At 40.4% G+C, this 25,756-nt stretch overlaps 1 protein-coding gene across 24 annotated transcripts in view; it reads left to right on the top strand.

Moving 5' to 3' along the window:
* BBX (BBX high mobility group box domain containing) overlaps positions 1–25,756 on the top strand; it is a 266,345-nt gene that overhangs the window by 146,924 nt on the left and 93,665 nt on the right. For all 24 annotated transcript variants that reach the window (XM_048215165.2, XM_044381783.3, XM_026492720.4 and 21 more), the window contains 2 exons: positions 19,354–19,524; positions 25,041–25,280. In XM_048215165.2, coding sequence (XP_048071122.1) covers positions 19,363–19,524; positions 25,041–25,280 — 402 coding nt within the window. In that variant the 5' untranslated portion in view covers positions 19,354–19,362. The remainder of the gene's footprint in view (positions 1–19,353; positions 19,525–25,040; positions 25,281–25,756) is intronic.

Below are 25,756 nucleotides of genomic sequence, written 5' to 3'. Positions count from 1 at the left end.
TTATGAAGGAAGTAGTTAAAGCTGCTGCACCTTCCTCCCCACCCACAGCACATGTTGCTTTATATCCTACTCCACACGGAGGATTTGAAGTAGTAGAGAAATTAGGATTTAGGGTTCCATGGAGCTGTTTGGTAGCAATGAGACCTCTTAAATGAATTTCAAAAGTTTTGAAAGTTGGAATAAACACGGACTCCAGGATATTATTTGGGGAATACTAAAAGCAAATCTTAGATGCAAAATACTAAATTTACCAGCCCCAGAGCAGGGAAAAATCACCCAACAAAATATGTATCTGGATTCCGTTTGTTAATATTTACTTGTTCCATAGAGGTCATGAAATGAACTCAAGAATACGTAATACGGTGACCCTTATAAACTGCCAGGACAATTATTTAATTGTAGTCAGGCTCATAACGCTAATTAAAAAGAAGTGAAACCCTACCGAGTCACTTCAGTGATGCATGCTGCTTGACACTTGAAAGAGAAAATCACAGGTTAAAGCCAACAAAGGTAATCATCATGTATTTTACCTCTGAGCCCCTTGGTCTTCAGAGGACTTCACAGGAACCTTCTTTTTAGTTTAATCCCATTTTTTAAAAAGTATTGCAGCAATCGCAGTTTACTGGTTCCCTACATGCTTCTAGAACTGCCTCCACCTACATGTGGACGGGAAGCCTTGAACCGCAGGGGCTATGGCAGCTGGGCCACTTGAGTTTGAATCCTGGTGTCCAGCGTCCTAGTTTCTTAGAACTTGCCAGCAAGTTCCCCTCTGAGCCTCAGTTGCCTTACCTATAAAATGTGGGTAATTGTGGTTCCTCCTTCACAGAGTTGTTTTGAGGATTGAATGAATTAATGATTGTAGGGGCGCCTGGGTGGCTCAGTTGGTTAAGCATCTGCCTTCGGCTCAGGTCGTGATCCCAGGGTCCTGGGATCGAGCCCCGCATCAGGCTCCCTGCTCAGCAGGGAGTCTGCTAGTCTGCTTCTCTCTCCTGACCCCCCACTCATGCTCTCTCTCTCACTCACTCTCTCAAATAAATAAAATCTTAAAAAAAAAAAACAAATGAATGAATTAATGACTGTAGTTAGAAGATGGCCTTAGGTCCAGAAATCAAAACAAAAAACATACTTAGCCCTCGCTATTCTCTGTGCTTTGTTCTATGGAAAATTCTATTTTCATTTTTAAACTACATGTCTTTCCTTATTTACAATAAATCTGTACTTTACTGAATTGAAAGTAATTTTCTGAAAAGGAAGTGTTTATTATTGTGTCTTTAAATAGTGTTCTTTCTGACTTTGTAAATCCTAAGTATTAAGTAGAACGTATTATGATGAGGATTTCTAATACTACAAACCTGTGGTATTTTGAGGTCGAAAGTTTTTTGAACTGTTCTGGAAGATAGGTGTTGAAAGAATAGTGACAGTAGTTGCCTGGACTTGGCCCGGTGAATAATTTAGCACTTTCATTTGTCAAGGACAGACCCCTTTGTCTGCTGTTCAGGTACGGGGCACTTGTAATTCCCCATTCATCTTTCCATCATGAAGGAGCTCTTCAGTGTTCCGGCTCGTTCCCCTCTTGGCACATGAATGGTTTGGATTGATGTAAAGTGGCCAGGATTTAAAGGCCCAGATTCAGCCACATTTATTACCTGTCTGAGCTGTATATTGTAGGGTTTAAGGTTTAGGTTTTCAGTGTCATAGCCAGAGTTTTCCTCCAGATGTGGGGTGTGTGATTCCTAATACACACAAAAGTAAGGCTAAGGTGGTTTGATCCTAACCAACCTTTTAGTGATCTGAATCTCCTACTCTCTGAAAGTTCAACTCCTCCATAATAAAAAACACTGAATTATTTATAAAGTAGAGAAATGACCAGAGGCCTTCATGGCGTTGATTTGAAGCTATTAGAAATTGCCTTTTTCCTGTAAGAAAAAAAAATGCTTTCCCATACCCTTTCTAAAAAGATGTTGGGAGGGTCTTTATCACAATGTTAGAAAAGTTATTTTTTCCTTACTACAGAATTCTAAGAAAGCACATAGAAAGTGTTTATTTTAAATTTTAGTAATTAAAAAGAACATAGTGAAGATAAAGTTTAAATTGCATCCAATTTCTAAAGTATCCAGTGTTAAGGAATGGTGGAAGGGGGTTGGCATAAACTGTGAGAAACACACTGTGGGAACAATACATAAAGCAGCTGTTGCAACTTTGTAAAGACTCACCATACTGGTAAGAAACTGTCACCAGGGTACAGGCTGTGTGAGGGCTGTGAAAGCTGATTGATTGTGTCTTTATCTTCCTGGTAGGAGGTGAAAAAGGGGAAGTAAGACGTATGTCGGGGAGTGGGGAGGAGGGCTCTGCGCTTATAGGCTGGTCCCAGCTGGAGACACTAAGGTAAAATCAGAGCAGACAGCGGCATAATGGGCCTTCAAGGTCATCTAGGCCAACCTTCTGATGCTAAAGGCCTTCCACAGTTTTTCTACTTCGTCAGTTGCTACTTTTGTCCTTCAACAGGCCTGGTGTGAGATGGTTCTCTTTTTGCAAGGTGCAAACCAGGACTAGATGCTTGGGCATCCTGACTCCCAATCTGTTGTTATTATTGGTCTCATAGTTCCCTGCTTCTCTCTATGCGAAAACCCTACAAGCAAGGGGGAAAAATAGTCTGAGAAGTTTGAACACTTTACACCCCACCTGTCTCAGATCATCCTTGATCAGTTTCTTTACTAATAATACCAGCGCCAGATTTCGTTCTCTTCTCCTGTAAGCATCACTTTCTCATAGAATCTCACCAGTTCTTCTGAAGTCAAGCCTGAGGTTTCAGGAACGGCCAGCCACCTGCCTTCCTTCCATCTGTCTCATCCTGTGGACAGTGGAGACCCTACCCTACTCTTAAATAACAACAATAGCAAGGATCTGACTAGTTCTTTTCAGGAGCCTTCAAAAGGCAATTTTTGCTGATGCCCAGAGTAAGAGAAGCCAGGTCAGAGCTGACCAAGTGTGCAGTGACAGGAAGCTCCCAGAACCTGGAGTTCACCCCTGGCTGTGTCCTTGGTGACAGGGATAAGTCTAGCCCTTAGTTTAATGTGAATAGTGGGGACAAATTGGGGTCATCAAAGTGAAATAAGAGAATTGCCTGAGTTCCCCAATGGCTTTTATAATTGCTGAGAGTCCGGGTGCTGAAAATGTCTTATTATTATATACTATCTATTCCCTAATGGTTTGGACCACATTTGTTGCACTCTATTACATGCTGTCTAGTTCCCAAATTGTTTCATTATAATATAGATCTTATCTCACCAATAAGTCCTTCATTGGCCCAACTCATCTTTCATAATCAGTGTCTTCTCTCTTAATACTAGTCCATTAATAGGTCCTTAAAAGGTTGACTTGGGATGAGGAGGTCTCCCTAGAGCAGCTATATAATAGCTGTAGGAGGAATTTGCCCACCTCTCAAGTACTGATTTGGTAGTCATCAAATCCCAACAGCTGGGACAGCTCAGCAAACAGAATTTTTTTGACTCCTCAATGAGCCTTACCTTCCAGTTTGAAAAATGCTATAATGGTATATAAATAATGTGTCTGACATTTGCTGTTAGATTGTGATTTTTAATATGCAACAGACAATGGCAGGTTTTATTTATCTGTTTCCTAAAATCAGTGTTAAAGCATATTTTATTTATTCTAGTTGGTTCATTTTCAAATTCTTGCCCAAACTTATTCTGAAATGTAATATTATTACATATTTTTAAAAATCCAGAGGACTTATTTTGTTGTAAATATGTTCTGAATTACTGTTTGTGCTTAGAAGTCTGTACAACAAACATGGCAAGTTGTGTGCTGCGCTGGGATGATATGCAGATTTGTAGTGCCCTTCCCTTACATGTGTTCCTTATGGAATTGACAAGCTTTCATAATACCCATGAAACTGTAACCTGCCTATTGTGTTCAGTGCAGAATGCTGAAGTTAGTTGAGAAATCATGTTGTTTGTTCCACCCTGTCTTTCAGAATAATTTGATGGAGATGCATGTGCTCTCCATCAATAAAGCATATTTGTTTTGAAAGACACAGCACTCAAGGGCTGTCAGTCATAACGACTTCTGAGAGCACTTCAGGAACTGTAACATCAATATTTACAAAATGCAAAGTGAAGAAAAGTACACTGAGTCACAGATATACTTGCTTTCTTGTTCCCTGAGTCTCCCCCTCCCACAATGTATTTCGTGTGGCTAAACCCATATGAAGGACTGTTTTGAAATATGAATGGAAATTTGGGAATTCTCTAGCTCAAGTAAATGCTGAGAAGCTAATTTAATGCTAAAAAGGCTTGTAAGTAGAATTACCTTTCCTTCCACATAAATGTATTGATTTAAAACTAAAATCAGTGATACTATTAGATGGGGGAAAAATACCTGTATTTTGGGATTAAAGTTCAGAGCCTTTAGGCTTGTCCTTGGTTTACCCCTTAATGGCACTGGGAAGATTATGTAAATATCTCTGAGGCTTCTCTCACTCAGCTGTAAAATGGGCATAATTATACTCACTTCTTAGAATTATATAATACTAAATAAATTAATGAATGCAGCAAAGGCTTTGTGAGTTAAAAAGTGATACATAATGGGAGGTAACATTATAAGGTAGTGCAGGAGGTTTTAATAACTACCAGTTTTTCTTACTGGAAGATGTTTAGAACTTATTAGTGAAATGTACTCAAATCCCATGTTAGCAAGTGCTTTAATATAAAAATCAAAACAGAATGTCTTAGATGTATCAGTAAAATAACTGCCATCTCTAAAACAAAAACAAAACCAGTGTGGGCATGATAGCCCCTGGCTGGCTCGGTCGGTAGAGCATGTGACTGATCTTGGGGTGGTGGTGCACACTGGAGGTAGAGTTTATTAAAAAAAAAAAAAAAAAAAACAAATAAACAAACCAAAAAAATTTAAATTACAAAGAATGGAACTGAATTAATGAGAAATGGTCGTAGTAGAATTAACAATCTTGCTTAGTGGAAAAAAGATACTAAATTTAAAAATTCCTGGGTTTAACTCAATACTTGGATGATTACTTCTCTCTAAAATCAGCTAACGCCATAGCTTAATGATATAGGTAAGGTTTTTAAATCTTTTTCCAGGTTTATATAGTTTTTAATTCTTTATAGAGGAGCTTTTGTTTATACTATAAAGCATTACTTTTGTATTTAAATAGGATACTAGAAGATAAAAATTTGGCCAGCAGAGGGAGATTTATGTAAATTAGGCTGTAAAAAAATACTGGAAGATGACTCAGTAATGTGTATCTTGTGGGTAATGCCCATTCTCACACTGAATGAGAGAAAAACAGAAGGAAGGAGGATACTAAAACGTCTCATACTAAAATTGATACTAAAATTTCTAGCTATTTATATTCTTTCTTTGGTGGTTTTTAAAAAAGGGAAAAAAGCGAATGATATACAAATAGGAACTGTGTGTGTGTGTGTGTGTGTGTGTGTGTGTGTGTGTTAATTTGATGATGTGAAGAACTTTTAAAAACAAATGCCATAAATTTAATACATTTTTAGGGCGCCTGGGTAGCTCAGTCGTTAAGCGTCTCTGCCTTCGGCTCAGGGCATGATCCCAGAGTCCTGGGATCGAGCCCCCACATCAGGCATCTCCTCTGGGGAGCCTGCTTCTTCCTCTCCCACTCCCCCTGCCTGTGTTCCCTCTCTCGTTGGCTCTCTTTCTCTCTCTCTGTCAAATAAATAAATAAAATCTTTAAAAAAAATTTAATACATTTTTAAAATAAAAACACGCTTTCAGTACTTGTCACTGAGGTTAGAGCACATTCAGCCCAAACACTTTAAAGGAATATTCCACCTGAGAGGAATAGGAAAGGAATGGTGAATGTTCTGAACAGGGCACTGTTATGACTTTGAATTAGCAAATAAGAATTTTTGTATCATATATATTAAGTCAGAAAATCGGAATATATTTAAGAAGAAATTTCACCTAGTGGTGAAGCAAATATGAAACATACGGTTTTCTGCTTAGAGTCAGGAAGAAGTTTCTTCTTAACTTCTTCCTGACCCTAAGGAGAAAATATAAACAGATCAGAGTTCCCTATGCATTCTAATTAATTTCCTTAGCAAATGTGCAGTGTGATGCGTCATTAAATTCACACATTTTAAGTAGTGTTTATTAAATACATATTATATTCAAGGCACTATTCTGAGTATTTGGGAATTTAAAGATAAGCGACATCCTACCTCCTTGTAATGTGTAACCTAGGAAATAATGAGTTAATTCAATTCTAGCGTGTCAAAGTGTAAGGCACGTAGGCATTGCAGAAGCTAGGATAAGCTATTTCAGTAAATACTATGACTACTAGAATAAGATGTATCAATTCTTTTTTGCTTTGGGAAAAAATAAGGTTTTTGTTTTAATAACCATCAAGACAAGTTTTATCTTATTAAGTAAAATAAATTTAACTGTAACTTAAATTATTTTGCCATCTTTTTAGAGTAAAGAACAGTAACTTAGGAAAAAGATTTCAAGTAGAGATATCACAGATTGTTGATTTTCTTCTTTTTTTTTTTTCTCCTTTTTTTTTTCCTTTTTTTTACTGAACTCTTGTTTCTGGGTTTTGTCTCTTCCTTAAAGTTATAATTAGAGATCGGTATGAGGGAAGATATCCAGACTTTTTATTATTTTAAAATAAAAACTAAGTCATATAAACAAAAAAACCGAGTCTCTTGAGCGTCAATCATTTTTGATGACGTGTAATACATTTACTTTTTAAGAATATATGTGATCATTCTTAAAATCTAAAGGGCTGTATGTAAACTGGTGCACCGGAGATTAAATACTCAGTGTTGGGTGATGGATACAAGAGAACAGCGAATAGATAATTATTTCTCTCGTGAGGTCAGAATTATTCATTGAGTCGTTTTGACTATTTCTGAACAAGTGAAATTGCTCGTTGTTCTGGTCTGGCAGGTTGCATACACTAGTTGAGTGGGTGCGAGGAATTTCTGGGATGAAGGGTCACAGAGCAGGAAGAAATAACAGGGTACAGTGAAGATGAAGTAGAAAAAAAGCGGTGGCCATGAGGACAGGGGACAGAGTGATGGGAAGAGACTGCAGGGAATAGGCCCAGAGCTGGCTCATTGAACAAGTATTTGCTCACAACATGTCAGGCTCTGCGTCAGGTTCTGAGATGCCATGATGAGCGTTATGCAGCCTTTGTTCTCTCTTAGAGTCAGGCCACCTCCTTGTGGCTTACCGAATATAGAGTATGGTAGGGACCCCTGGGAAGCACCTCTCTCAGACTAAAAGGGCCAATAGAATCCTGAGGTGAGATCCAAGCTAAGCTCTGAAGCAAGATTGAGGCCCGCTGTGAGGAGACAGTAGAGCATATGCTGAAAGGTGAGAGTCCCTGGCAAATTCTAGGTGATGGCATGTGGCTCCCTGTGGGCAGAGCTTTTAACGTGATAACAAAGCAGGGATACCCAAGCCATAAAAGCAAGTAGGGACCAAGACAGGAAGAGTCTTGTGTGTGGTATGAAGGAAGAAGGTTGGACTTTTCCCTGAGGACATTAAGGGACTATTTAGAGAGATTCATGCTGGAAAACAACCTGAGTAGACATTTATGGTGTTGAGAATTGAAGTCGGCATAGCTATAGTCAAGAAAACCAGGCTGTGAAATCAGTGTGGTGGGGATGGAGAGGAGTGCACCACATATACGAGGCAGAAGAGGCAGAACTTGGTGAGAGGTTAGATATGTGGGCAAGAAGCAATTGCAAAGATTTGTATTTATGGTGAAGAAAAAGAGACATGTGTACACTTTCTAGGTACTTACGTGAAGGGGAAGGAATGTCCAGTTCTCTGTGCCGGGCTCTGGCATACTTCTTGGGTATATGGCGGAGGCAGTGGCCTGGCCAAGACAAGGTATTTTCTCTGAGAGGCTCAAAATCAAAGACGTGAGTGTGAATAAGAGTGAGGTAGAGAAGCCAGAGCCTGTGGCACAGTTGAAATGAGCTGGAAAGCTTTCTAGCAAATTAATCCTGGGGTTTGGAACCAAGAAAATTAGGACCCCAGTCAGAAGTGAAGTGCAAGGTAGAGTCTGTGAACAATGTTAGTACAGGCAGGCCAGTTCTTGGCTGCTAGCTGCATGGCTTGGGGTTAGGCAGTCTTCCTGGCTTGGTGGCTGGAGGCCAGTTGGTACAAAGAGGACTAGCTAAAGGAAGGAGGGGGATTCAAAGAGGACTTTAGCCTTGAGATTGAGTATAGACTGAAGGAGAAGGTATTAACTAGAAGGAACTGTTTATCAGTAGTTCATCAAGGAAAGAAACTGAAACACTGGTGGCCCAGGGTAATAGGATAGGAGATTAAAAAGCACATAATGAGAGTGAAAGGAGTTGACTTTGAATCTCTGTCTTGGAGAGAAGATGGAAGAAGAAAGAAACAAATTTTGGAATTGGTAGGCAGTTGGGAGAGTTTGGAGCTTTGGGAGAATTCACACATATGAAGAAGACCCTCCTGTCAGCCAGTAGGCAAAGACATTTTCTTAGAATGGCTAAAAGTGTGGTGGAAAGCACAGTATGGAGAAGTGATGGAAAGCTCTGGGGGCAGAAGTCTCAGCTTTGAATACTGCCTCCTCCGCATGCTGGCAGAATGGCCCAAGCATGTTGCTGAAGCTTTGTCATTCTTAATTGCTTCATGCATGAAAGGTGACCATTATAATATCTTTCTGTAAGAGTTGTGTCAAGGATTAAAGAAGTTAATATGTGTAAAGTGTTTAGCATGTAGCGAACATTCAATAAAGTTTGTTCTTAGAAGGCAATATTGTGTAATGGTCAAGATCAACACTCTGAAGCCAGACCTCCTGAGTTCAGATACTGGCTCTACCATTTATGTGCTAGCAGTGTGATCTTGGACATCATATAATTTATAAATATAATGCACAGCTCGTTAGGCGACGCATAAATATGTGTTCAGCTGCATTGACAGTAAGCGAGGAGACTCTATGAGATTGTTCTCTTGTGATTCAGCTTCTTGCCAATGTGATAATTCTGTCCTACCCATGTGACAAATGTGTAGAATAAAAAAAAACCTTTGTTAATTTATAAGCTAAAAGACGCAAGCTATATGTTATATGTGCTTCAGTTTTCTCATCTGTAAAGAGGAGATAATAATAGTACCCACCTCTTAGGCTCGTTGTGAGTTAAGACAATTAATAAATATGAAGATCTTAGTTTCTGGCCCAAAGGAAGCAATATATATCTGTGGAAGCATTTTATATATGCATATCTATCTCATTATTACTCTTATCTTCTCTCATCATCAATAGGGGTTGAGGAGAACCTGAGAATTTGTAATGGGATCCGTGGGTTGGGTAAGACTGGATAAGACAAGTGAGAAAGGATTGCCGACAAGCCCAAAGATGAACCTGGGATTCACTGTATGGTAAAGTCAGACCCGGGGAGCAGCCAGCACCCTGGGCCAGACCTGTAGAAGGAAAATGGTTGGACGAGTTCAGAATTTATTAGCAGACAAATTATGAAAGGAAAGAGCTGGCAAGCTGAAGGTACTAGGACCTGCTGTTTTGAGAAAGTAATGAGAGTCGTTGACAACTAACCAGAGATGGGAACAAAGCTACTAGAACATGAGTTTGGACTAGCAGGGACGGCTGTTTGGTGGTGACTACGATTTCATTGTATTTATTATGTCTCCTTGTCAGTTTGCCTGTTTCTGTTCTCTCCCTTTCCCTTCTGAACAACCTTTCCTGGGTTCTTATTTTTCCTTCTCTGCCTACTTTCTAAGTCTTACATCTCTTCTGCCTCTTAGCAAAACAACATAAAGACAAGCGTAATTTGGAAGCATGAAAGTACCGTTTTTGTGTTTGCTTCTTCAGGAATTCTCTGAGCATATACTCCCTGTTAAGCATGGGGACGTTTGCTGTGATGGATCCAGAAAAAGGCATCTGGCATGTTCATTACCCTCAAGTGTCTTTGTGGGAGGAATTCACATGAAATCATTACGTGTATATTGTACGGGAAAATGTTAATTGTTATACAGCCAAGTGTCAAAAAATATGGCAGAGCCATTAAATGTGGGTGATCAAAAAGGTGCTTAGGAAGGAAATAGATATGAGCTGGAGCAAGTAAAGAAAGCTTTTTAGGAATGGGAGTTCAGAGAGGCTTGTAGAGAAGTGAAAGCAGAGTACAGGTGCAGGCCTGGGAGAGCAGAAGCACAAGGCAGCGACCCTGTGGCAAACAGGACAGATAGCTGCCTAGTGGGAGAGCAGAGGTGGGTGGTGAGCTGAATGGGAAGTAAGGCTGAACACTTAACTCTCACAATGCATAGCTCACCAGGTGATCAATGAATATGTGTTCAGCTACACTGAGAATAAATGAGGAAGAGACTCCCATGAGCTTGTCCTCTTGTGCTTTAGGTTTTTGTCAATGTGATAATTATGTCCTACCCCTGTAGTAAGTACATATAAAAAAAACTTTGTTAATTTAGAAACTAAAATAAGGAGAATGCGTTATGCTAGGCCTCTTGAAAAATAGGAATTTGGTGACTTTCTGATTAAGAATGTAAACATCGGGGTGCCTGGGTGGCGCAGTCGTTAAGCGTTTGCCTTCGGCTCAGGGCGTGATCCCGGCTTTCGGGGATCGAGCCCCGCGTCAGGCTCCTCTGCTGAGATCTTGCTTCTTCCTCTTCCACTCCCCCTGCTTGTGTTCCCTCTCTCCTCGGCTGTCTCTCTGTCAATTAAATAAATAAAAATCTTTAAAAAAAAATGTAAACATCAACATAAAATTATAGGAAAACAGAGAGATGGGCTTTTTGAGGGATATGGGAGGGAACATGTCCTACCCTGTTACTGAATTCTGTGTGTAAATAGCTTTTTCTCCCTAAGCCACCCATCTTGGTGCTTTATCTCTTTGAAGACAGCTATTGTCTCTCTCTGTAGCCTAGAGCAGCATGCATTTTGAGAACCATGTTAAATTAAGCTCTCCTAAGACTAAATGTCAGGGAGCGTAAGTATTAGAGATCTTAAAATACATATTCCTTCATGAGACAAGGGCACAGGACCAGAACTACCAGTACAGCTAAGCCCTTCTTTGAATAGTGGGTGCCTTATTAGTATTCATGGAGAGCATATAGATAACATCTTAACAGAGTTAGAGTTTCAACCTGAAGAGCTACTGCTTTTCAATGAAGAGTGCATTTAAAGACACTCTTTGCATGAATAGAGTGACTGAATTGCTTCTAAAAGGGAGAGTATTACTTTATTGAGATGTTTTTCATTTACTCTGTCTACAGTTTAGAATTGTCATTAGAATTACAATAAATAATAAAGATTAGCACATGTAAGGCTTTTATCTTCAAAGAGTTTTAGAGTTAATCTAATTTGTCACCTGGAGTCATCAGCTATGTGCACTTGCTTTTCTGCTGTAAACCCTGACAGTGTTCACTTTCCAGCCCCTCAGTGCTCCTTTTTGGGGTTTCCATGGCCCATTAGCTGTTTGTTCTATGGAAGATGCCCAAAGAGTCAACAGATGGAAGGCTTTACCTTAGAGCCCCCTTTCCTCCGTAGGCGTTTGGTTCTTGAGTTAGGCCTTCTGGTTCTAGTGCGGGCTTTTCCGCTGCTCACCGTGTGACCCCCTGGGCAAGTTACTTAACTCTCAGCTTCTTCAACTGGAATTTATAGTAGTACCCGCCTCAGAGGGTTCTTGTGAGGATCAGATGAGATAATGAATATTAAGTACATGGCAAATACTATTTAATGAATATTAGCTGTATATTAGTATTGTTTTAAAAAATTATCCATAGGAACACATCATTCTGGGAAGTTGTTATATGTGGTTAAGTGTTAGGTGAGGAAGTGACAAGCCCTACCATGTACCAGGCTCAGTGCTACACCATGGGACAGAAAAGGAAGAAACCATGGCATCTCTCCTCTACAAGTTTGCAGCCTGGGGTTTTTTTTTTCAGGGGAGAGGGGGTTGGCATCGATAAAACTAACTGTAGTGCTCAACCTAATAAGATCAAGTATGATCAAAGAGCACAAAGTGATAAATTTCTATTTAAGGTTTTTATAGAAAGCTATAGAGAGGAAGGGATATGTGACCTGGGCCTTGGAGGATGAGAAGAACTTTGACAGAAAATGGGAGAATGTTAGGGTGAGCCAGGCTTCAAAGCTGGGGTATTTGCCAGCTTCTCTGTCAGCAGGACCCCCGTGGAAAGATAGAAGCAAGGTGTGTCTTGAAAGCAGCAAGACTCCCTGGAAGGAAGATTTTAAGCAGGTCAGTCTAATTTGTGTGGAACTCTAGAGCTACCTCTTTGTCACTGTTTCTTTGGATGGTTTTTCCTCTTCTCTGAGGACTTGAGACAATGGTGAAGTATTGCTGTCTTAGTGTGGGACCCAGGAGAGGCCTTACTTGTGGTTACAATGTGTGGTGTCCAACAGTGAGATTTCATGGGCCTCTCTTACCTTCCCCTTTCTCACTGGGTCTGAATTTCCATTAATATGATTTGGATGGAGTTTTATTGGACATTTAGGAAACAGCTTAAAATACCCCGTGGCTGCATTAAATTCACACAGTGTTTAAAGACTGAAGTGTACTGATGGCCGACGTTGTAAGACAAGATGATAGAAAGACAGAGAGGATCTTATTCACAAAATTTATGGCGGTGCCAGGGAACTGTTTCTGACTGTATATCACTCAGACAAAGGAAAGGAAACTTTCCATCTTTCTTTTTCGGTTTCTGAGTCTGGGATTCTATCATCTGGGAAGCACATGGACCGTGGTTAAATGGGAGACATGTGTTCTCTTTTGAACAGCATCTTCAGCTGGGTTTAAGCAAGCAGATGCTGCCAGTTAAAACCCATACTCCGTCTCAAAAGCTTGTGGGGAAAGGGAGGATTTCCTAACACAGAATGAGAACTTTCTGGGCTCCAGGTTCTATGCTGGGTATTATATATATAAAGTGTTCTCACAGTAGAGCTGTTACTGTTTTAACATATGAGGAAAGATCATCAAGATTAATAACTTTACAACAAGTAGTTAGTGGTAGACGCGGGGATTCTAAATGAGGCCTGCCAGCCTCCATAATTGTCTTTTGTTAAAAGTGTGGTGTTTGGTTTGTTCTGGTTCTTCTCTGATATTTCTTCTTTAAACGTCTCATGAAGTAAATAAAGTTTTTTCTAATTTGTCACCAGGTAGACTTGTATTTAGTTCAGAATAATGACTGTCTAATTAAGAGTCACCCATCCCGGCATAGGGAAGGGCATCTATAGGTTGGTTTGTTGTTACTAACAAGAGAAATAAATATTCAGTATTTTGGATAGGGACCTTCAGCGTCTATCACTTGGTGGTCTCAGCAGCATCATTGGATGGTACTGAGTCTTCTTCACGTAGGGTCCACAGGTAGGTAAATAACCTGATTTCGGTTATTCTGGACTTGCAGTGCAGAATGGTTTTGAATAAAGTCTGCCAGGTGCTTCATTTATCATGTATAGATTGTTAGATTATTTTCTCTTGCTCAAGGACAAGAAGCCAAACTTTATAATACGTGGGGCTTTTCGTGGCAAAATCATCACGAGTGTAGGCCTCTGTGACTATCAGAAATTAACAATTTTCCCTCCTTACTGTTGAAATAAGAAGAGTGATGGGCTTAAGTCTCAAAATTCTGCCTTCTTTGCCTCTTCTTTTCTTCCATCTTTTCTGGTTTTCTCATTACTTCTGAGTGATAATCAGGAACCTCATTTCCCCCAACTCTTGCTTTTATTCAATAATTTGAAAACTGACCTGTAAGGAATTAAGAAGTAATTAGGTAACAAATTATTTTAAGTATCCAGTTTACAGTTTGAGGTCTTTCGTAGTCAGTACATCAGTTACACTTTTCCTGTCCGACGTGTATTATGTCCAGTTCACTTGTGCACTGTTTTATCTTTAATTTATGCTTAAAGTATTTCTTTCACTCTTACTTTATTCTGGGTACAGTGCTGGGGGTGTCCGTCTTACTTCTTCCACAGCTCAGGGGCCCGATGGTTCTTATACACCATATGCCACCTTGGCTTGAGTGTCACCATTACACGTAGTTTTTGGCCCCCCTTTGTTTCCCACTCAGGAAAGAATATCTGAATTCAGGGAAATGAGAGAGATGGTTAATTTCGAAGCCATTCAAGCGTGTAAAAACATCAGCATTATTTAGCACAGGGGTTCATATGGTTGCTTGTAACAACCCTCACAACTAACCTACCTTGATGTTTTTCTGATGCTTCTGAGCATAAAAAGGCAAATAGTCTTGGATTATAAAGAAAAAAGAAAAAGCCCTAGTGAGGGAGGTAGGATGTACCCAAATAATTATAATTCAAGGGAAAGTTTGGTGTCATTAGCAGTACAAAGTCTAGTGGATTTCTGGGGAAGGAGAGATTAATTTGGGGATTATCAGCAAAGACATACAGTATCTGTGGTGGCATGTCAGCGACATGGGAAAGAAATCACATGTGAATATGATTATTCTGAATCCCAAAGCCACATATACCATTCATTCATTTAATTCTTGATATTCTGTTTCTCTTTGAATATTACAATTTTATACATACACATAGACAAAGACACATATACTTAAGCACATTCACACATAATTGAATAGCATAATCAAAATCCTTGAGGCTAAAAGATAGATTTTTCTCCAGGCACTGGTGATCACTTTGACCTCTCCAGTTGAAACAGCTGCTTGGGTTATAGTTTCCCATAGATTTCTTTTACTATTCAAAAAAACGCGTTACCTAAACAAAGATAGGATCATGATGGAGGACTAGGATGATTCTGAGCTGACCTCCTCCCATGGACACACCCAAACTACGACTGTATATGGAACAATGCTCTCTGAAGACTTTGCCTGAAGACTAGCACAACAGTTCTTGCACAACTAAGGATAAAAAGAAAAATCCACACTGAGGAGGATAGGCGGGGCAGAGACACAGTAGGGGTATCACCAACACAGAGATTGTCCCTGAGGAGCAAGGAGGTCCAGTCCCACACTGGGACCGCCCACCCCAGGAACCTGCCCCAGGAACAGGAGTCCTTGTAATGTCTGTCTTTGAAAGTCAGCAGGGCTTAACAATAGGTTAGTGGAGGACTGTAGAAAACTGGGCTCTGCTGTTGAAGAGCTCATGCACAGACTCACTTGCTCCAAGACCCAGCAGAGAGGCAGCCGTTTGAAAAGTACGCGGGCCATCCATGAGGGATATTTGTTGATTACTTTTAGGTTGTGTGCCAGAGCAGCAGGGATCAGTAGGAAATTTCTGCAGGAATGGAAGCACTGGAGGGCGCCATTTTTCTTTCCTTCTACGGAGCTGGTCTGTCGCTTGTGGGAGCCATTCCTGAAATTCTCTATCTACCTTGCTAGCACTGTTCACCCACCACCACCTCCACCCACATTCCTTGGACGACTCAGCCCAACAGGCATCCCTCCAAAGCAGCTCCTACCCTGGTGAGCAGCATTGGCTGGGACTGGCAACCCTGCAAAGTGGCTCCTTTTCTCCCCCACCCCCAGGCAGCTCCTGTCCCAGCAAGAAACCTTGGCCAGGACGAGCACCTCACTGTACTCAGCAAGAGGCCTTGGCGGAGACCTCTGTCTGTGTCCCATTCCCTGTGCTGCTGTACCCAGTGTACATCCTCAGCATGGATCAAAACCCCCATGAAGCAGCTGCCACTCAGGGAGACAGGCAGTCCCACCCACCGGCCTGACTGCAGGGGTCATGGCCAGGCCTCACAGCCAGCCACACCAGGGACTAGACCTGCCCACCAACACAGCCGTGGCCAGGCTTCTCAGTCAGCTGTACTGGGTCCAAGCCCGCCCACTAGTCCTACCGCAGTAGTCATGGCTGGGCATTGCAGCCAGCCAGGCTGGGGGCCAGCCCCTTCTGCCAGTGCACCTGAAGCTGTCACAACCTAGCCACTACAGGAAGGTATACACAGCCCACTCAGGGCACATTCCTGGAGCACTTGGTCCTGGTGACCAGGGGTTGCGCTTCTGGGCCCCACAGGAAACTTTCTGTATAAGGCCACTCCTTTAAGATCAGGAGACTTAGCTGACCTACTAATAGATACAAACACAGAAAGCCAGGCAAAGGTATATGCTCCAAATGAAAGAAAAAACCTCGGAAAAAGAACTAAATGAAACAGATAAGCAGTGTGCCTGGCAATAATAGTTCAAAATAACGATCATAAATATGTTCACCAAACTTGGGAGAATATTGAGTGAGCCCAGTAAGAACTTCAACAAAGAGAGAGAAAATATAAAAAAGAACCAATCAGAGCTGACTACAATAACTGAATTGAAAAATACTTTGGATGGAATCAACAGCAGATTAGATGATGCAGAAGAGTGGATCAGTGATCTGAAAGACGGGTTAGTGGAAATCACCCCAACTGAACAGCAAAAAGAAAAAAGAATTTAAAAATAAAATAAAATGGTTTAAGGGACCTTTGGAACAGTATCAGGCACCATTATAGGGGTCCCAGAGGAGAAGAGAGAAAGAAAGAGGCAGAAAACTTATTTGAAGAAATAATGGCTGAAAACTTCACTAACCTGGAAAAAGAAACAGACACCTAGGTCTAGGAATCACATAGAGCCCCAGACCAGATGCATTCAAAGAGGTCCACACCAAGACACATCATAATTAAAATGTCAGAAATTAAAGAGAATCTTAAAAGCAGCAAAAGAAAAGCAACTAGTTACATAGGAGGGTACTCCTGTAAGACCACCAGCTGATTCTTCGGCAGAATAATTTGCAGGCCAAAAGGGAGTGGCATGACGCATTCAAATGGTTGAAAGGAAAAAACCTACAACCAAGAATAACTTACCTGGCAAGATTATTCAGAATTGAAGGAAAGATAAAGTTTGCCAGCCAAAAATTAAAGGAGTTCATAAGCACTAAAGCAACCTTAATAAGAAATGTCAAAGGGACCTTTTTTAAGTGAAAAAAGAGAAGGCCATAAAAAATGTTTTATCTCATAAGATATTGGGACCCCCAAATGGGTTTAATTGCCATTCACACAGCTCATCCTGAAGTGATTAATAAGCCACAAAAATAACCATTTCCTCTTCTCTCTCTGTAGCATTGGTATTTTTGGAAATTGGGTTGCCTGTGCCAAGTTTTATTTGTAGATAGAATGAGAATTGTTAAATGGTCTATCAGTTCACAAGAAATCTTTGTTGCTTTATTAAGAGCATACCAGATAACGAATCCATATAGAGTCTTCAGTAACTTATTATACTTTTGAGGCAGCCACACAAATCATACAATTGTTTCAGATATTCAGAAGTTTCTTGCTTAAAAGGACCACAGGAACATGTTTTTCTTTGCTCTCCCTCCTTCCTTTGAGTAGACATAGCATTTAATAAATTGATAAGGATTTTTAACAAAATGAAGATTTAAAAAACTTTTTTTATTAAGATGAAGATTTTACTGCAGCACAAGAAATAATCTGAATGTTTATCAGTAATGAAATGATTGAGTATATTGCAATACATTTTTATTTTGAAATATTCTACAGTTATTACAAAATGGGAACAGTCAAGGTGTATTGACTTAAATGAGCATGATCTATGCAAATGAAAATTTCTAAATGGCTTTATTTACTGGCATATTTACATATTAAAAAAAGATACAGAATGTAGTCCCTAAGGATATTTTAAAATTGGTCAAAGATAGCACACAGGCTAGAGGGGCGGGATTATTAACAGAAGAGAATTCAGAAATAGATTTATACACATGTAGTAATTTAGTGTAGGATAAAAATGGCATTTCAAAAGAGTGGGAGAAAGCTGGATTATTTAATAAATAGCGTCGGCAGAGTTTGGCTAGTTATTTGGGAAAAAAAGAATAGGGTAGACCCTTATCTCCTTTATCAGAATGAATTACAGATTGATCAAATATTGATATTCTTTTTTATAATGACATCATGCAAGTTCTAGAAGGAGTTATTAGTGTTTTCTTAAAATTTTGAAACGAAGACCTAAGCATGACCCCAAATCCATAAACAATGAAGGACAGAAGATAAATTTGCTTGTGCCATATTGTTTTAAAGGCTTCAGAACTGGATGAATCTAGAAACTTTATGAAATCCCCATTTTAGCAACATGGCATAAAAAATGTGTTGATACCACTTTGGAAGCATTTGGACCAGTGTACCCTTCCACTGACCTAAAAGGCTACTGTTCTCTGATTTCAGCAACTGTGTTTGTAGCTGTCAGTGTGAGCCATTTAAATTGATAGCACTTGAGTGTGTTATTTGAATGTTTGCATGAGTATGTACAAACAATAATATGTATTTTTTTACATAAAATGAATGAATGAGAACTATTAAACTAGGAAAAAGCTGAGAGAATGCATATAAGAAACTGACATGTATAGTTTACCTCTGGGCTGTGGGGCTGGTGTGATGGAGAATAGAAACTTCATTTTGTACTGTTTTCACCTTTATAAAATATGAATGTGTACTGTTTTTATCATTGAGAAAAAACTTTTTTTTTAACTCATCAAAAAGTAAGTTAGAACTTTGGGCTTCTGAAGGATTTTATCACATCCATAGGCTGGCTACTCCTTAGCTATTTCAGCCAGCCACATTTCAGGGGAAGAGCAACAGCAAAAAGCCTTGGGAGCAAACCTTTGTGACTGGTTTTGGTGCCCACGTCATGGGGAGGTGCAGAAGTGTTTGCGACTTGTGCCGCAGATGGATACAGAGAATGCTCCTTGCACCATGTGACCTTCAGTGGCTTCATGGGCTGGGTCGTTGGAGGCTGCACACCACTAGTTTTTAAACGTTGTGTGTCATCTTGGGAAATGGTTTTATTTTAAATCCAAACATCTGATTCTTACAAAGTATTCGTTTTACTGCTCTGAGCTCAGATTTACCATAGTGTAGAATGCAAAATTCATGTAAATTATTACAGTAAAAGAGGAGCCGTCAGAGAATGTGTGGAGGGCCACCTCTGGGAGCTGTCTTTTCACATTCTTCAGATGCACCACGTTGAGAAACCCTACCCTGAGTAAAATGTGAACAGGTGACAGTGACTTGTAATCCTCCTGCTGCTTTATTTGGGTTTTGAGTTCTGAAGTTATGAAGTGGAAGGAAGTAGATTTCATAAAAGGCAAATTTTATTAGCTCCATTTAGCCAAGTAAAATGAATGTTTGATTATGTACTTAGAATTCGTAGTGAATCCAGTAAATGCCTGAGCTGGTAGATACTTTAGTCATTAAAACTATAATCCAATTAAAGCTAAGGAAGCTAAATAAACAAATTTTAATCAAATTTACTTTGATTTCTCTCTGTTTCTCTCCTTTTTTTTCCTTCCCACAGGTCACAGTAATGAAAGGCAGTAATAGAAATAAAGATCATTCAGCAGAAGGAGAAAGGGCTGGAAAACGACCAAAACGAAAGTGTCTTCAGTGGCACCCACTGCTGGCAAAGAAACTGCTGGACTTTTCAGAAGAGGAGGAAGAGGAAGACGAAGAGGAGGATATTGATAAGGTAATTCCTCTGTTTAATATAGAAGATTTGAGTATTCATTCCAGAAATGGCAGTGATCATGGATGGTGAGAAGGTTGCATTTGTAAAAGTCTGTGTAACTTGAATCCTATTGAACTACTCAGTTTACCTTTTTATTCCAGGTACTGACAACTCCTGAAATATCTGTACTTCCTAGTAGTTGAGACGGAAACAGATCCTTCTTAAACAGTCTTTCTGTCGGTTAACTAATGATTTTCGGGTAATAGGGTAATACTCAAATTACAGTGGAGATGGGGGTATTCAGAAAATTTGTTGTGCTCACCTGGCATCCACCCCGTTGCTCCTCTGGCTGCTCTCTCTGCTTCAGCCTAGCCCTGTCTCCGTAGGTGGCCTCGGCTGCTCAGGCCCTCATCTCCGCCACCTTCATGGCATCTGGCAGTTTTCACCCCCACCAAGCCTCCTTGGTCATTCAGCCCTTCACGTCCCCTTCTCTGGTCTCATGCTTGAGCAGCCAGCTTTTATTTAGAAAGTCACACAACCAGGCAGGTGACTTTACAAAGCCACACATTCCTCTAAGTCTTGGCTTAACTGGTTCCTTGTCCTCCTCCTTATTCAGCCTTCAGAGCAAAGACTACCTCCCCAAGAGATGGGACCTCATCATCGCAGGTGTCCTTCCCACCAGACGCATTCCCTGTCCAGGGATTTCCTTCCTGGCATTTACCATTTACCTTGTGTTTAGCTGTGTGCTTGTGGATGTCTGTCTTGCCAGACCAGAATATCAGCTCAGGAAGAGCCAAGGCTGCCCCTCGTGTCCTCCTCTTGTTGGAATCTAGAATGGTGCCTAGCACATAGCAGGCTTTGAATAGATACATGTTCATTAGAAAAATCAGTGAGTACATATTTTGTGTCACTGCAACTTTTATAAACATGTTTTTAGGATTCTTCAGGCCTTTGACATCCATTCAGTCTTTTGTTCTAGGCTTGGGTCAGCTTCCAAGACACCATGTTTTCTCTTTTTCCCGTTTCTTACCTGGATACCCTTTCCGGTCTCTCTTCGCTGAGCTTTTCCTACTCTTTTACAGAGAAAACAGAGGCCGCTGGAAGTAACTCCTTCAGCTTCCTCTGCTCACCTGCCCGCTTACTTCACTCCTTGCCCATCTTTTCTGCCTCCTTTCCTTTTCCAGAGAAACCAGTGTTATTAATTCTATTTGAGGAAACTGCCAAGTTTATCCCGATTTGATCGTTCTGACACAGTGGTGCCTGTGGGTCTCATGGTCCTTGAAGCAGTCTCCTGCTTGACTCCTGCAGCACGCGCTCCTGCGTCTGTCCCAGGATTTCTGTTGCTCTCCCAGCCGCACCTTCCTAGCTTCTTCAGTTGATGCCCCTCCATTATTCTGCCCTCAAGTATTGGTGCTCCTTGGGCTTCTCAATTTCTCTCTCTATCCTGGACCTTTCTCTTAAACTCTATGCTCATGATTTTGACTATTGACTTGACATATCCACTTAGATCTCAAATCAGAACCTCAGTTTGATTGTGTTCAGAATGAAGCTTCGAAGCCCATCATCCTGCGTCTTCCCTTCCTCAGTAAGTGCGGACCCCGAGCTTTGAGCTTGGTCAGACCAGAAGCCTTGTCTGTTTTCCTTTGCTCAAGTCTCAGGTCCATCCATCAGTAGATTCTCAGCCATGCCTTCTACATGTGTTCTCAGCTTGACTCCTCCTCAGCACTGCCTCCTTGATCCACACCACCAGCATTTCCAGGGCAGATCAGATCTAGTGCCCTTCCACAGTCTGCTCTCGGCAGAGCAGCCAGTGGGGTCCTTTCAAAAGGAAAGGCTGGCCATGCTGTTCTGCTTCATGAGGGCAGGGAATTCACAGGCTCACGGCTCTACCTGCACCACCTAGAACGGTGCCTGGTCCCTGTCAGCGGCCCAATAAACAGTTAGTGAAAGAACGAAGTGATGAATTCCCTTCTCTTTTCAGTCCCCAGTTGGTGATCTCATCCACTTTCCTAGCCTGGCCTCCTTTGTATTCTTACCTCAGTTCATTACCCCAACCAAGACTTCTCTGATGAGAACCACCTCAAATTTAGCCTGCCTGATACTAGTCTTTCTGCTCCCCACCCGATCTAATTTCTCTCATTTGAGGAAAAGCATTCTCTGTTGTGTATGAAGGAGTCTTGCCATTGGAGCTAGAAACACTCTAGCTTTTTTTTTCCCATTAGATTTATTTATTTATTTTAGAGTAGCGGGGAGGGGCTGAGGGAGAAGGAGAGAGAGTCTTAATCAGACTTCACACTGAGCAGGGAGCCCAACTTGGGGCTTGATCCTATGACCCCAAGATCACACCTGAGCTGAAACCAAGAGTCAAACACTCAACTGACTGCGCCACCCAGGCACCCCAGCACTCTTCCTTTTTTAACTGCTAAATCCAGTTGCATACCAGCTCTCTTGGTTCTACCTCATAAATAAATACTGTTTCTGTTCTCACTTCTCCATTCTCATTATGTCCTTGATTCAGCCCTATCTCCTTTCTTACCTGGACAGCTGGAACAGTCTTTTAAATGGTTCCTCTAGTTTGAATTGCTTATAGTTTTGCTATTATAACTCATGCTCTATACTGCTGACAGAAGTTATCTTAAAATAATCTAGCGATGTCTTTCCTATCCTTAAAACCACTCATGGCTCTCCATTGCATCCAGCTGTGGTTTCCATACCCTGGTCTGGTACTAGTGTTGATTTATTACAAGGTATTACTTGGCCCCTGGTAAAGAAAAATTTAAGTCTAGTTTTTCACTTTTGTATAATTTTATTCATTTGTTCACTTTTTGGTTAGTTAAGTTAATGAAATAATTGTCACATTAAATAGTAGTTGAAAACATTTTTTTTTAAAGATTTTATTTATTTGAGAGAGAGAGCATGAGCAAGGGGAAGGTCAGAGGGAGAGGGAGAAGCACGCTCTCCGCTGAGCAGGGAGCCTGACTTGGGGCTGGATCCCAGGACCCTGGGATCATGACCTGAGCCAAAGTCAGACGCTTAACAGACTGAGCCACCCGGGTGCCCTGAAAACACTTCTCTTTGATGTCCGTATTTGGCAAAATAATCTGTGGTAAAATGTGATAACCTATGTTGTCCTCCCAAGGTGGGTTTTTTTTGGTTTGTTTTTGTTTTTACAGTTTGAAACTACTTATAGGATTAATTGCATTTTTTTTTTTTTTTTTTTAATAAGACAGAGCACATTCTTCATGAAGTATGTCCATACCTGCTTCTACAACCTCATGTTCTGGCTCTGTGGTATAATGTTAGGTATACCAGTGCTCCTGAACTGTGTATCAATTAGTAGTCATAGAGCCTTAATCCTTTTTAGTTTTCTGTGTCTCCCCATTGACTACCTGACACATTCTGATTCATCTTTCAGAATTTAGCTCAGACAACACATTTTCTAGGGAGACTTCAGTGTGCTCTCATTCATCCACTAGTGCTTCGTTATTACACTGGCTCCTTGTAATCGTCGTCATACTGCTTTTTAATTCAGTCACTTTTATGTCTTTCTTCCCTCCCCAGACAGTAAGCTCCTCGGCCCAAGATCTTGTCTTATTTATCTTTTTTTTTCCAGCTCTTGGCTTGAGTTTTATAATTTAGTAACAGAATCAAAAGGTATTCTTTTCTGAAGGGAAACTATAATTACTTCCTCAACCTACATAATAATACTTTTTTTGCCTTGATTTTTCTATAGCTTCTTAGATTCAGAATGCTAAATAAATACTCCCCAAAAATGCAAATCATTGTTAATAATTGTATAATGAGGAAGCTAAGTCTGCAGCCCTCACTCCCAATAATCTCTAATGTATTTCCAAATCAGATAGCTATGACTTTAAGATTCTTCCACTGTACTATTTTGTTTGAAGATAATCGATGGTTAATTAAGTGCATTTGCAATACTTAATTTAAACTTAAGAGACTTTTTAAAAAGACCAAATTGGGGGGTGCCTGGGTAGCGCAGTCATTAAGTGTCTGCCTTCGGCTCAGGGCGTGATCCCGGCGTTCCAGGATCGAGTCCCACATCGGGCTCCTCCGCTGGGAGCCTGCTTCTTCCTCTCCCACTCCCCCTGCTGCGTTCCCTCTCTCACTGGCTGTCTCTCTGTCACATAAATAAATAAAATCTTTATAAATAAATAAATAAAAAGACCAAATTGGATTAAGCTAGTGATTTGTCCTCGAGCATCTGTAGCAGTTGCCCAATAAACATGTAAAAGAACACGGTTTCCTTACAGTAGTGGTTCTCAGACTGATCTTTAGACCAGCAGCATCCGCATCACCTGGGAACTTGTTAGAAATACTAATTCTCAAAGCCCACTCCAGACCTACAGAATTGGAAACTCTGGGAATGGGACCTAGCAATCTCTGTTTTAACAAGACCTCCAGGGATTCCACTGCCCACTCAAGTTGAAGAGCTAAGGCTGTACTATATAATGCAGACTAACAACTACCTCAGTCCTTCTTGATTTTAACTATGAAACAAGAAATTAAAGAGAGAGTTTTAGTAAGCCTTCTGGACTTCTGTTCATGGTTAACACTGTTTCCAAGAAATAGCATAGGATCACATTTGAGCATTAGAAGATATTTAACAATCCTAATATATCCTGAGATTCTCTGATGAGAGGTATCTGCAGCCATGTGCAGGAAGTAATGGAAGAGATCAGAAGCAGAAAGCGTAGGCCAGAGTCTAGAGCAGTGGAAATGACAATTACACAGATGGCATGGGCAGGATTAGAGCTTTGTAGAAGTTCTTGAAGACCTTGAATTGAATGCAATGCTCCAGAAAAGGGAGGATTCAGAATCGATGTTGAAGGTTGAAGCCTAGGGGAATTTATTCCTAGCATTTCAGTAAACGAGAAAGGTTAATATTTACAAACTAGAAAATTCACTATGTAGTTCCTCCTTCAAATAATGTTAAATGTCTATTTTGATTTTTACAGTAGGAGGCTCCACTTGTGAGTATATAAAGCACTGAATAGTCTATATTAAATTTTTATTGCCTACTTTCATGTTACACGTTTTCATATTATTAACTGTACAAAAGCACTTTCCAAAGAGAAACAACTAATATTCATGTATTTTTTGGTGAATGTTGTTGTTAATCTTGAGACCCATATATCACAGAATGGGCTTCTTTATTTTTTGAGCAGTTTGTTAAGTACTGATGTTATATTAGCCAGACATTGAGCTAGACACTGTGGTTGTAAAGGTAAAAGAGCCTTTGTCCTCAAAGAGCTCACTGTTCAGTGAGGGAAAAAATGTAAGTAATCATAACACGATAATAGTATGTGCGGCAATAGAGACATACACAGTTTGCTATAGAAACTAAGCAGAATACATTGTAAGTTGGTTACCAACCACTAATAGTGGTTGATGATTAATTTTTTTGTAAGTTGTTTAAATGGAGCTAAGAAAAAATACAATTTGAAAACCAACTAACTGTTAAAGCAAAATTGTCCAGGATGAGTTAAACATCGGGCTTTTGTTTTGGTTGGTAATAGGTTCAACTTCTTGGGGCCGATGGCCTAGAGCAAGATGTTGGTGAGACTGACGATGAATCACCAGAACAGCGAGCCCGGAGACCAATGAATGCATTTCTCTTATTTTGCAAACGTCATCGCTCCCTTGTACGTCAGGAACACCCCAGGCTTGATAACCGAAGTGCTACCAAGATACTGGCTGATTGGTGGGCTGTTCTAGATCCAAAGGAAAAGCAGAAATATACAGACATGGCCAAGGAGGTAGGTTACAATGACAAGGTTTTATGATGGCTGTGAGAAATCAGTCCCATACCCCCAGTCTTCAGATATGTGCTGAAGGCCTAGCAGCACAAAGGGGAATCCTGAATCAAGTGTTACACGAAAACATAAGAGCTTTCTTCTATTCCTGAATTCCAAGTCCACCTTCCAAATGCTGGTGGAGGTGCCAAGAGCAATCAATTGCCAAGTTTTTTCATTGTGTATACTCCACAGATTGATGTGGGGGGTTGATTTTTATGAATGGTAATTTATTTATTATGGATGGAGTTTTTTAAAAAATTTTTTTCTAGGAACCCAGCTCTCCTGTCAGAGAGTGCCCGTGGTAAAGACGACAATCTTAGGTTACTCTAGTTGTGTCATGGGAAAGAAAACTCATCTAGTTCTAACACTAAATAACCTTCTGACAGTATCAAAGTCAATATCTGGGTTTCAGCCTTTTTTTTTTTTTTTGATGTTAT

This window comes from Ursus arctos, unplaced genomic scaffold, assembly GCF_023065955.2.
Source record: "Ursus arctos isolate Adak ecotype North America unplaced genomic scaffold, UrsArc2.0 scaffold_4, whole genome shotgun sequence".
NCBI classification, from domain to species: Eukaryota; Metazoa; Chordata; class Mammalia; order Carnivora; family Ursidae; genus Ursus; species Ursus arctos.
The sequence above is the reverse complement of the archived record's forward strand: the minus strand, read 5'-3'. Positions and strand labels throughout refer to the sequence as shown.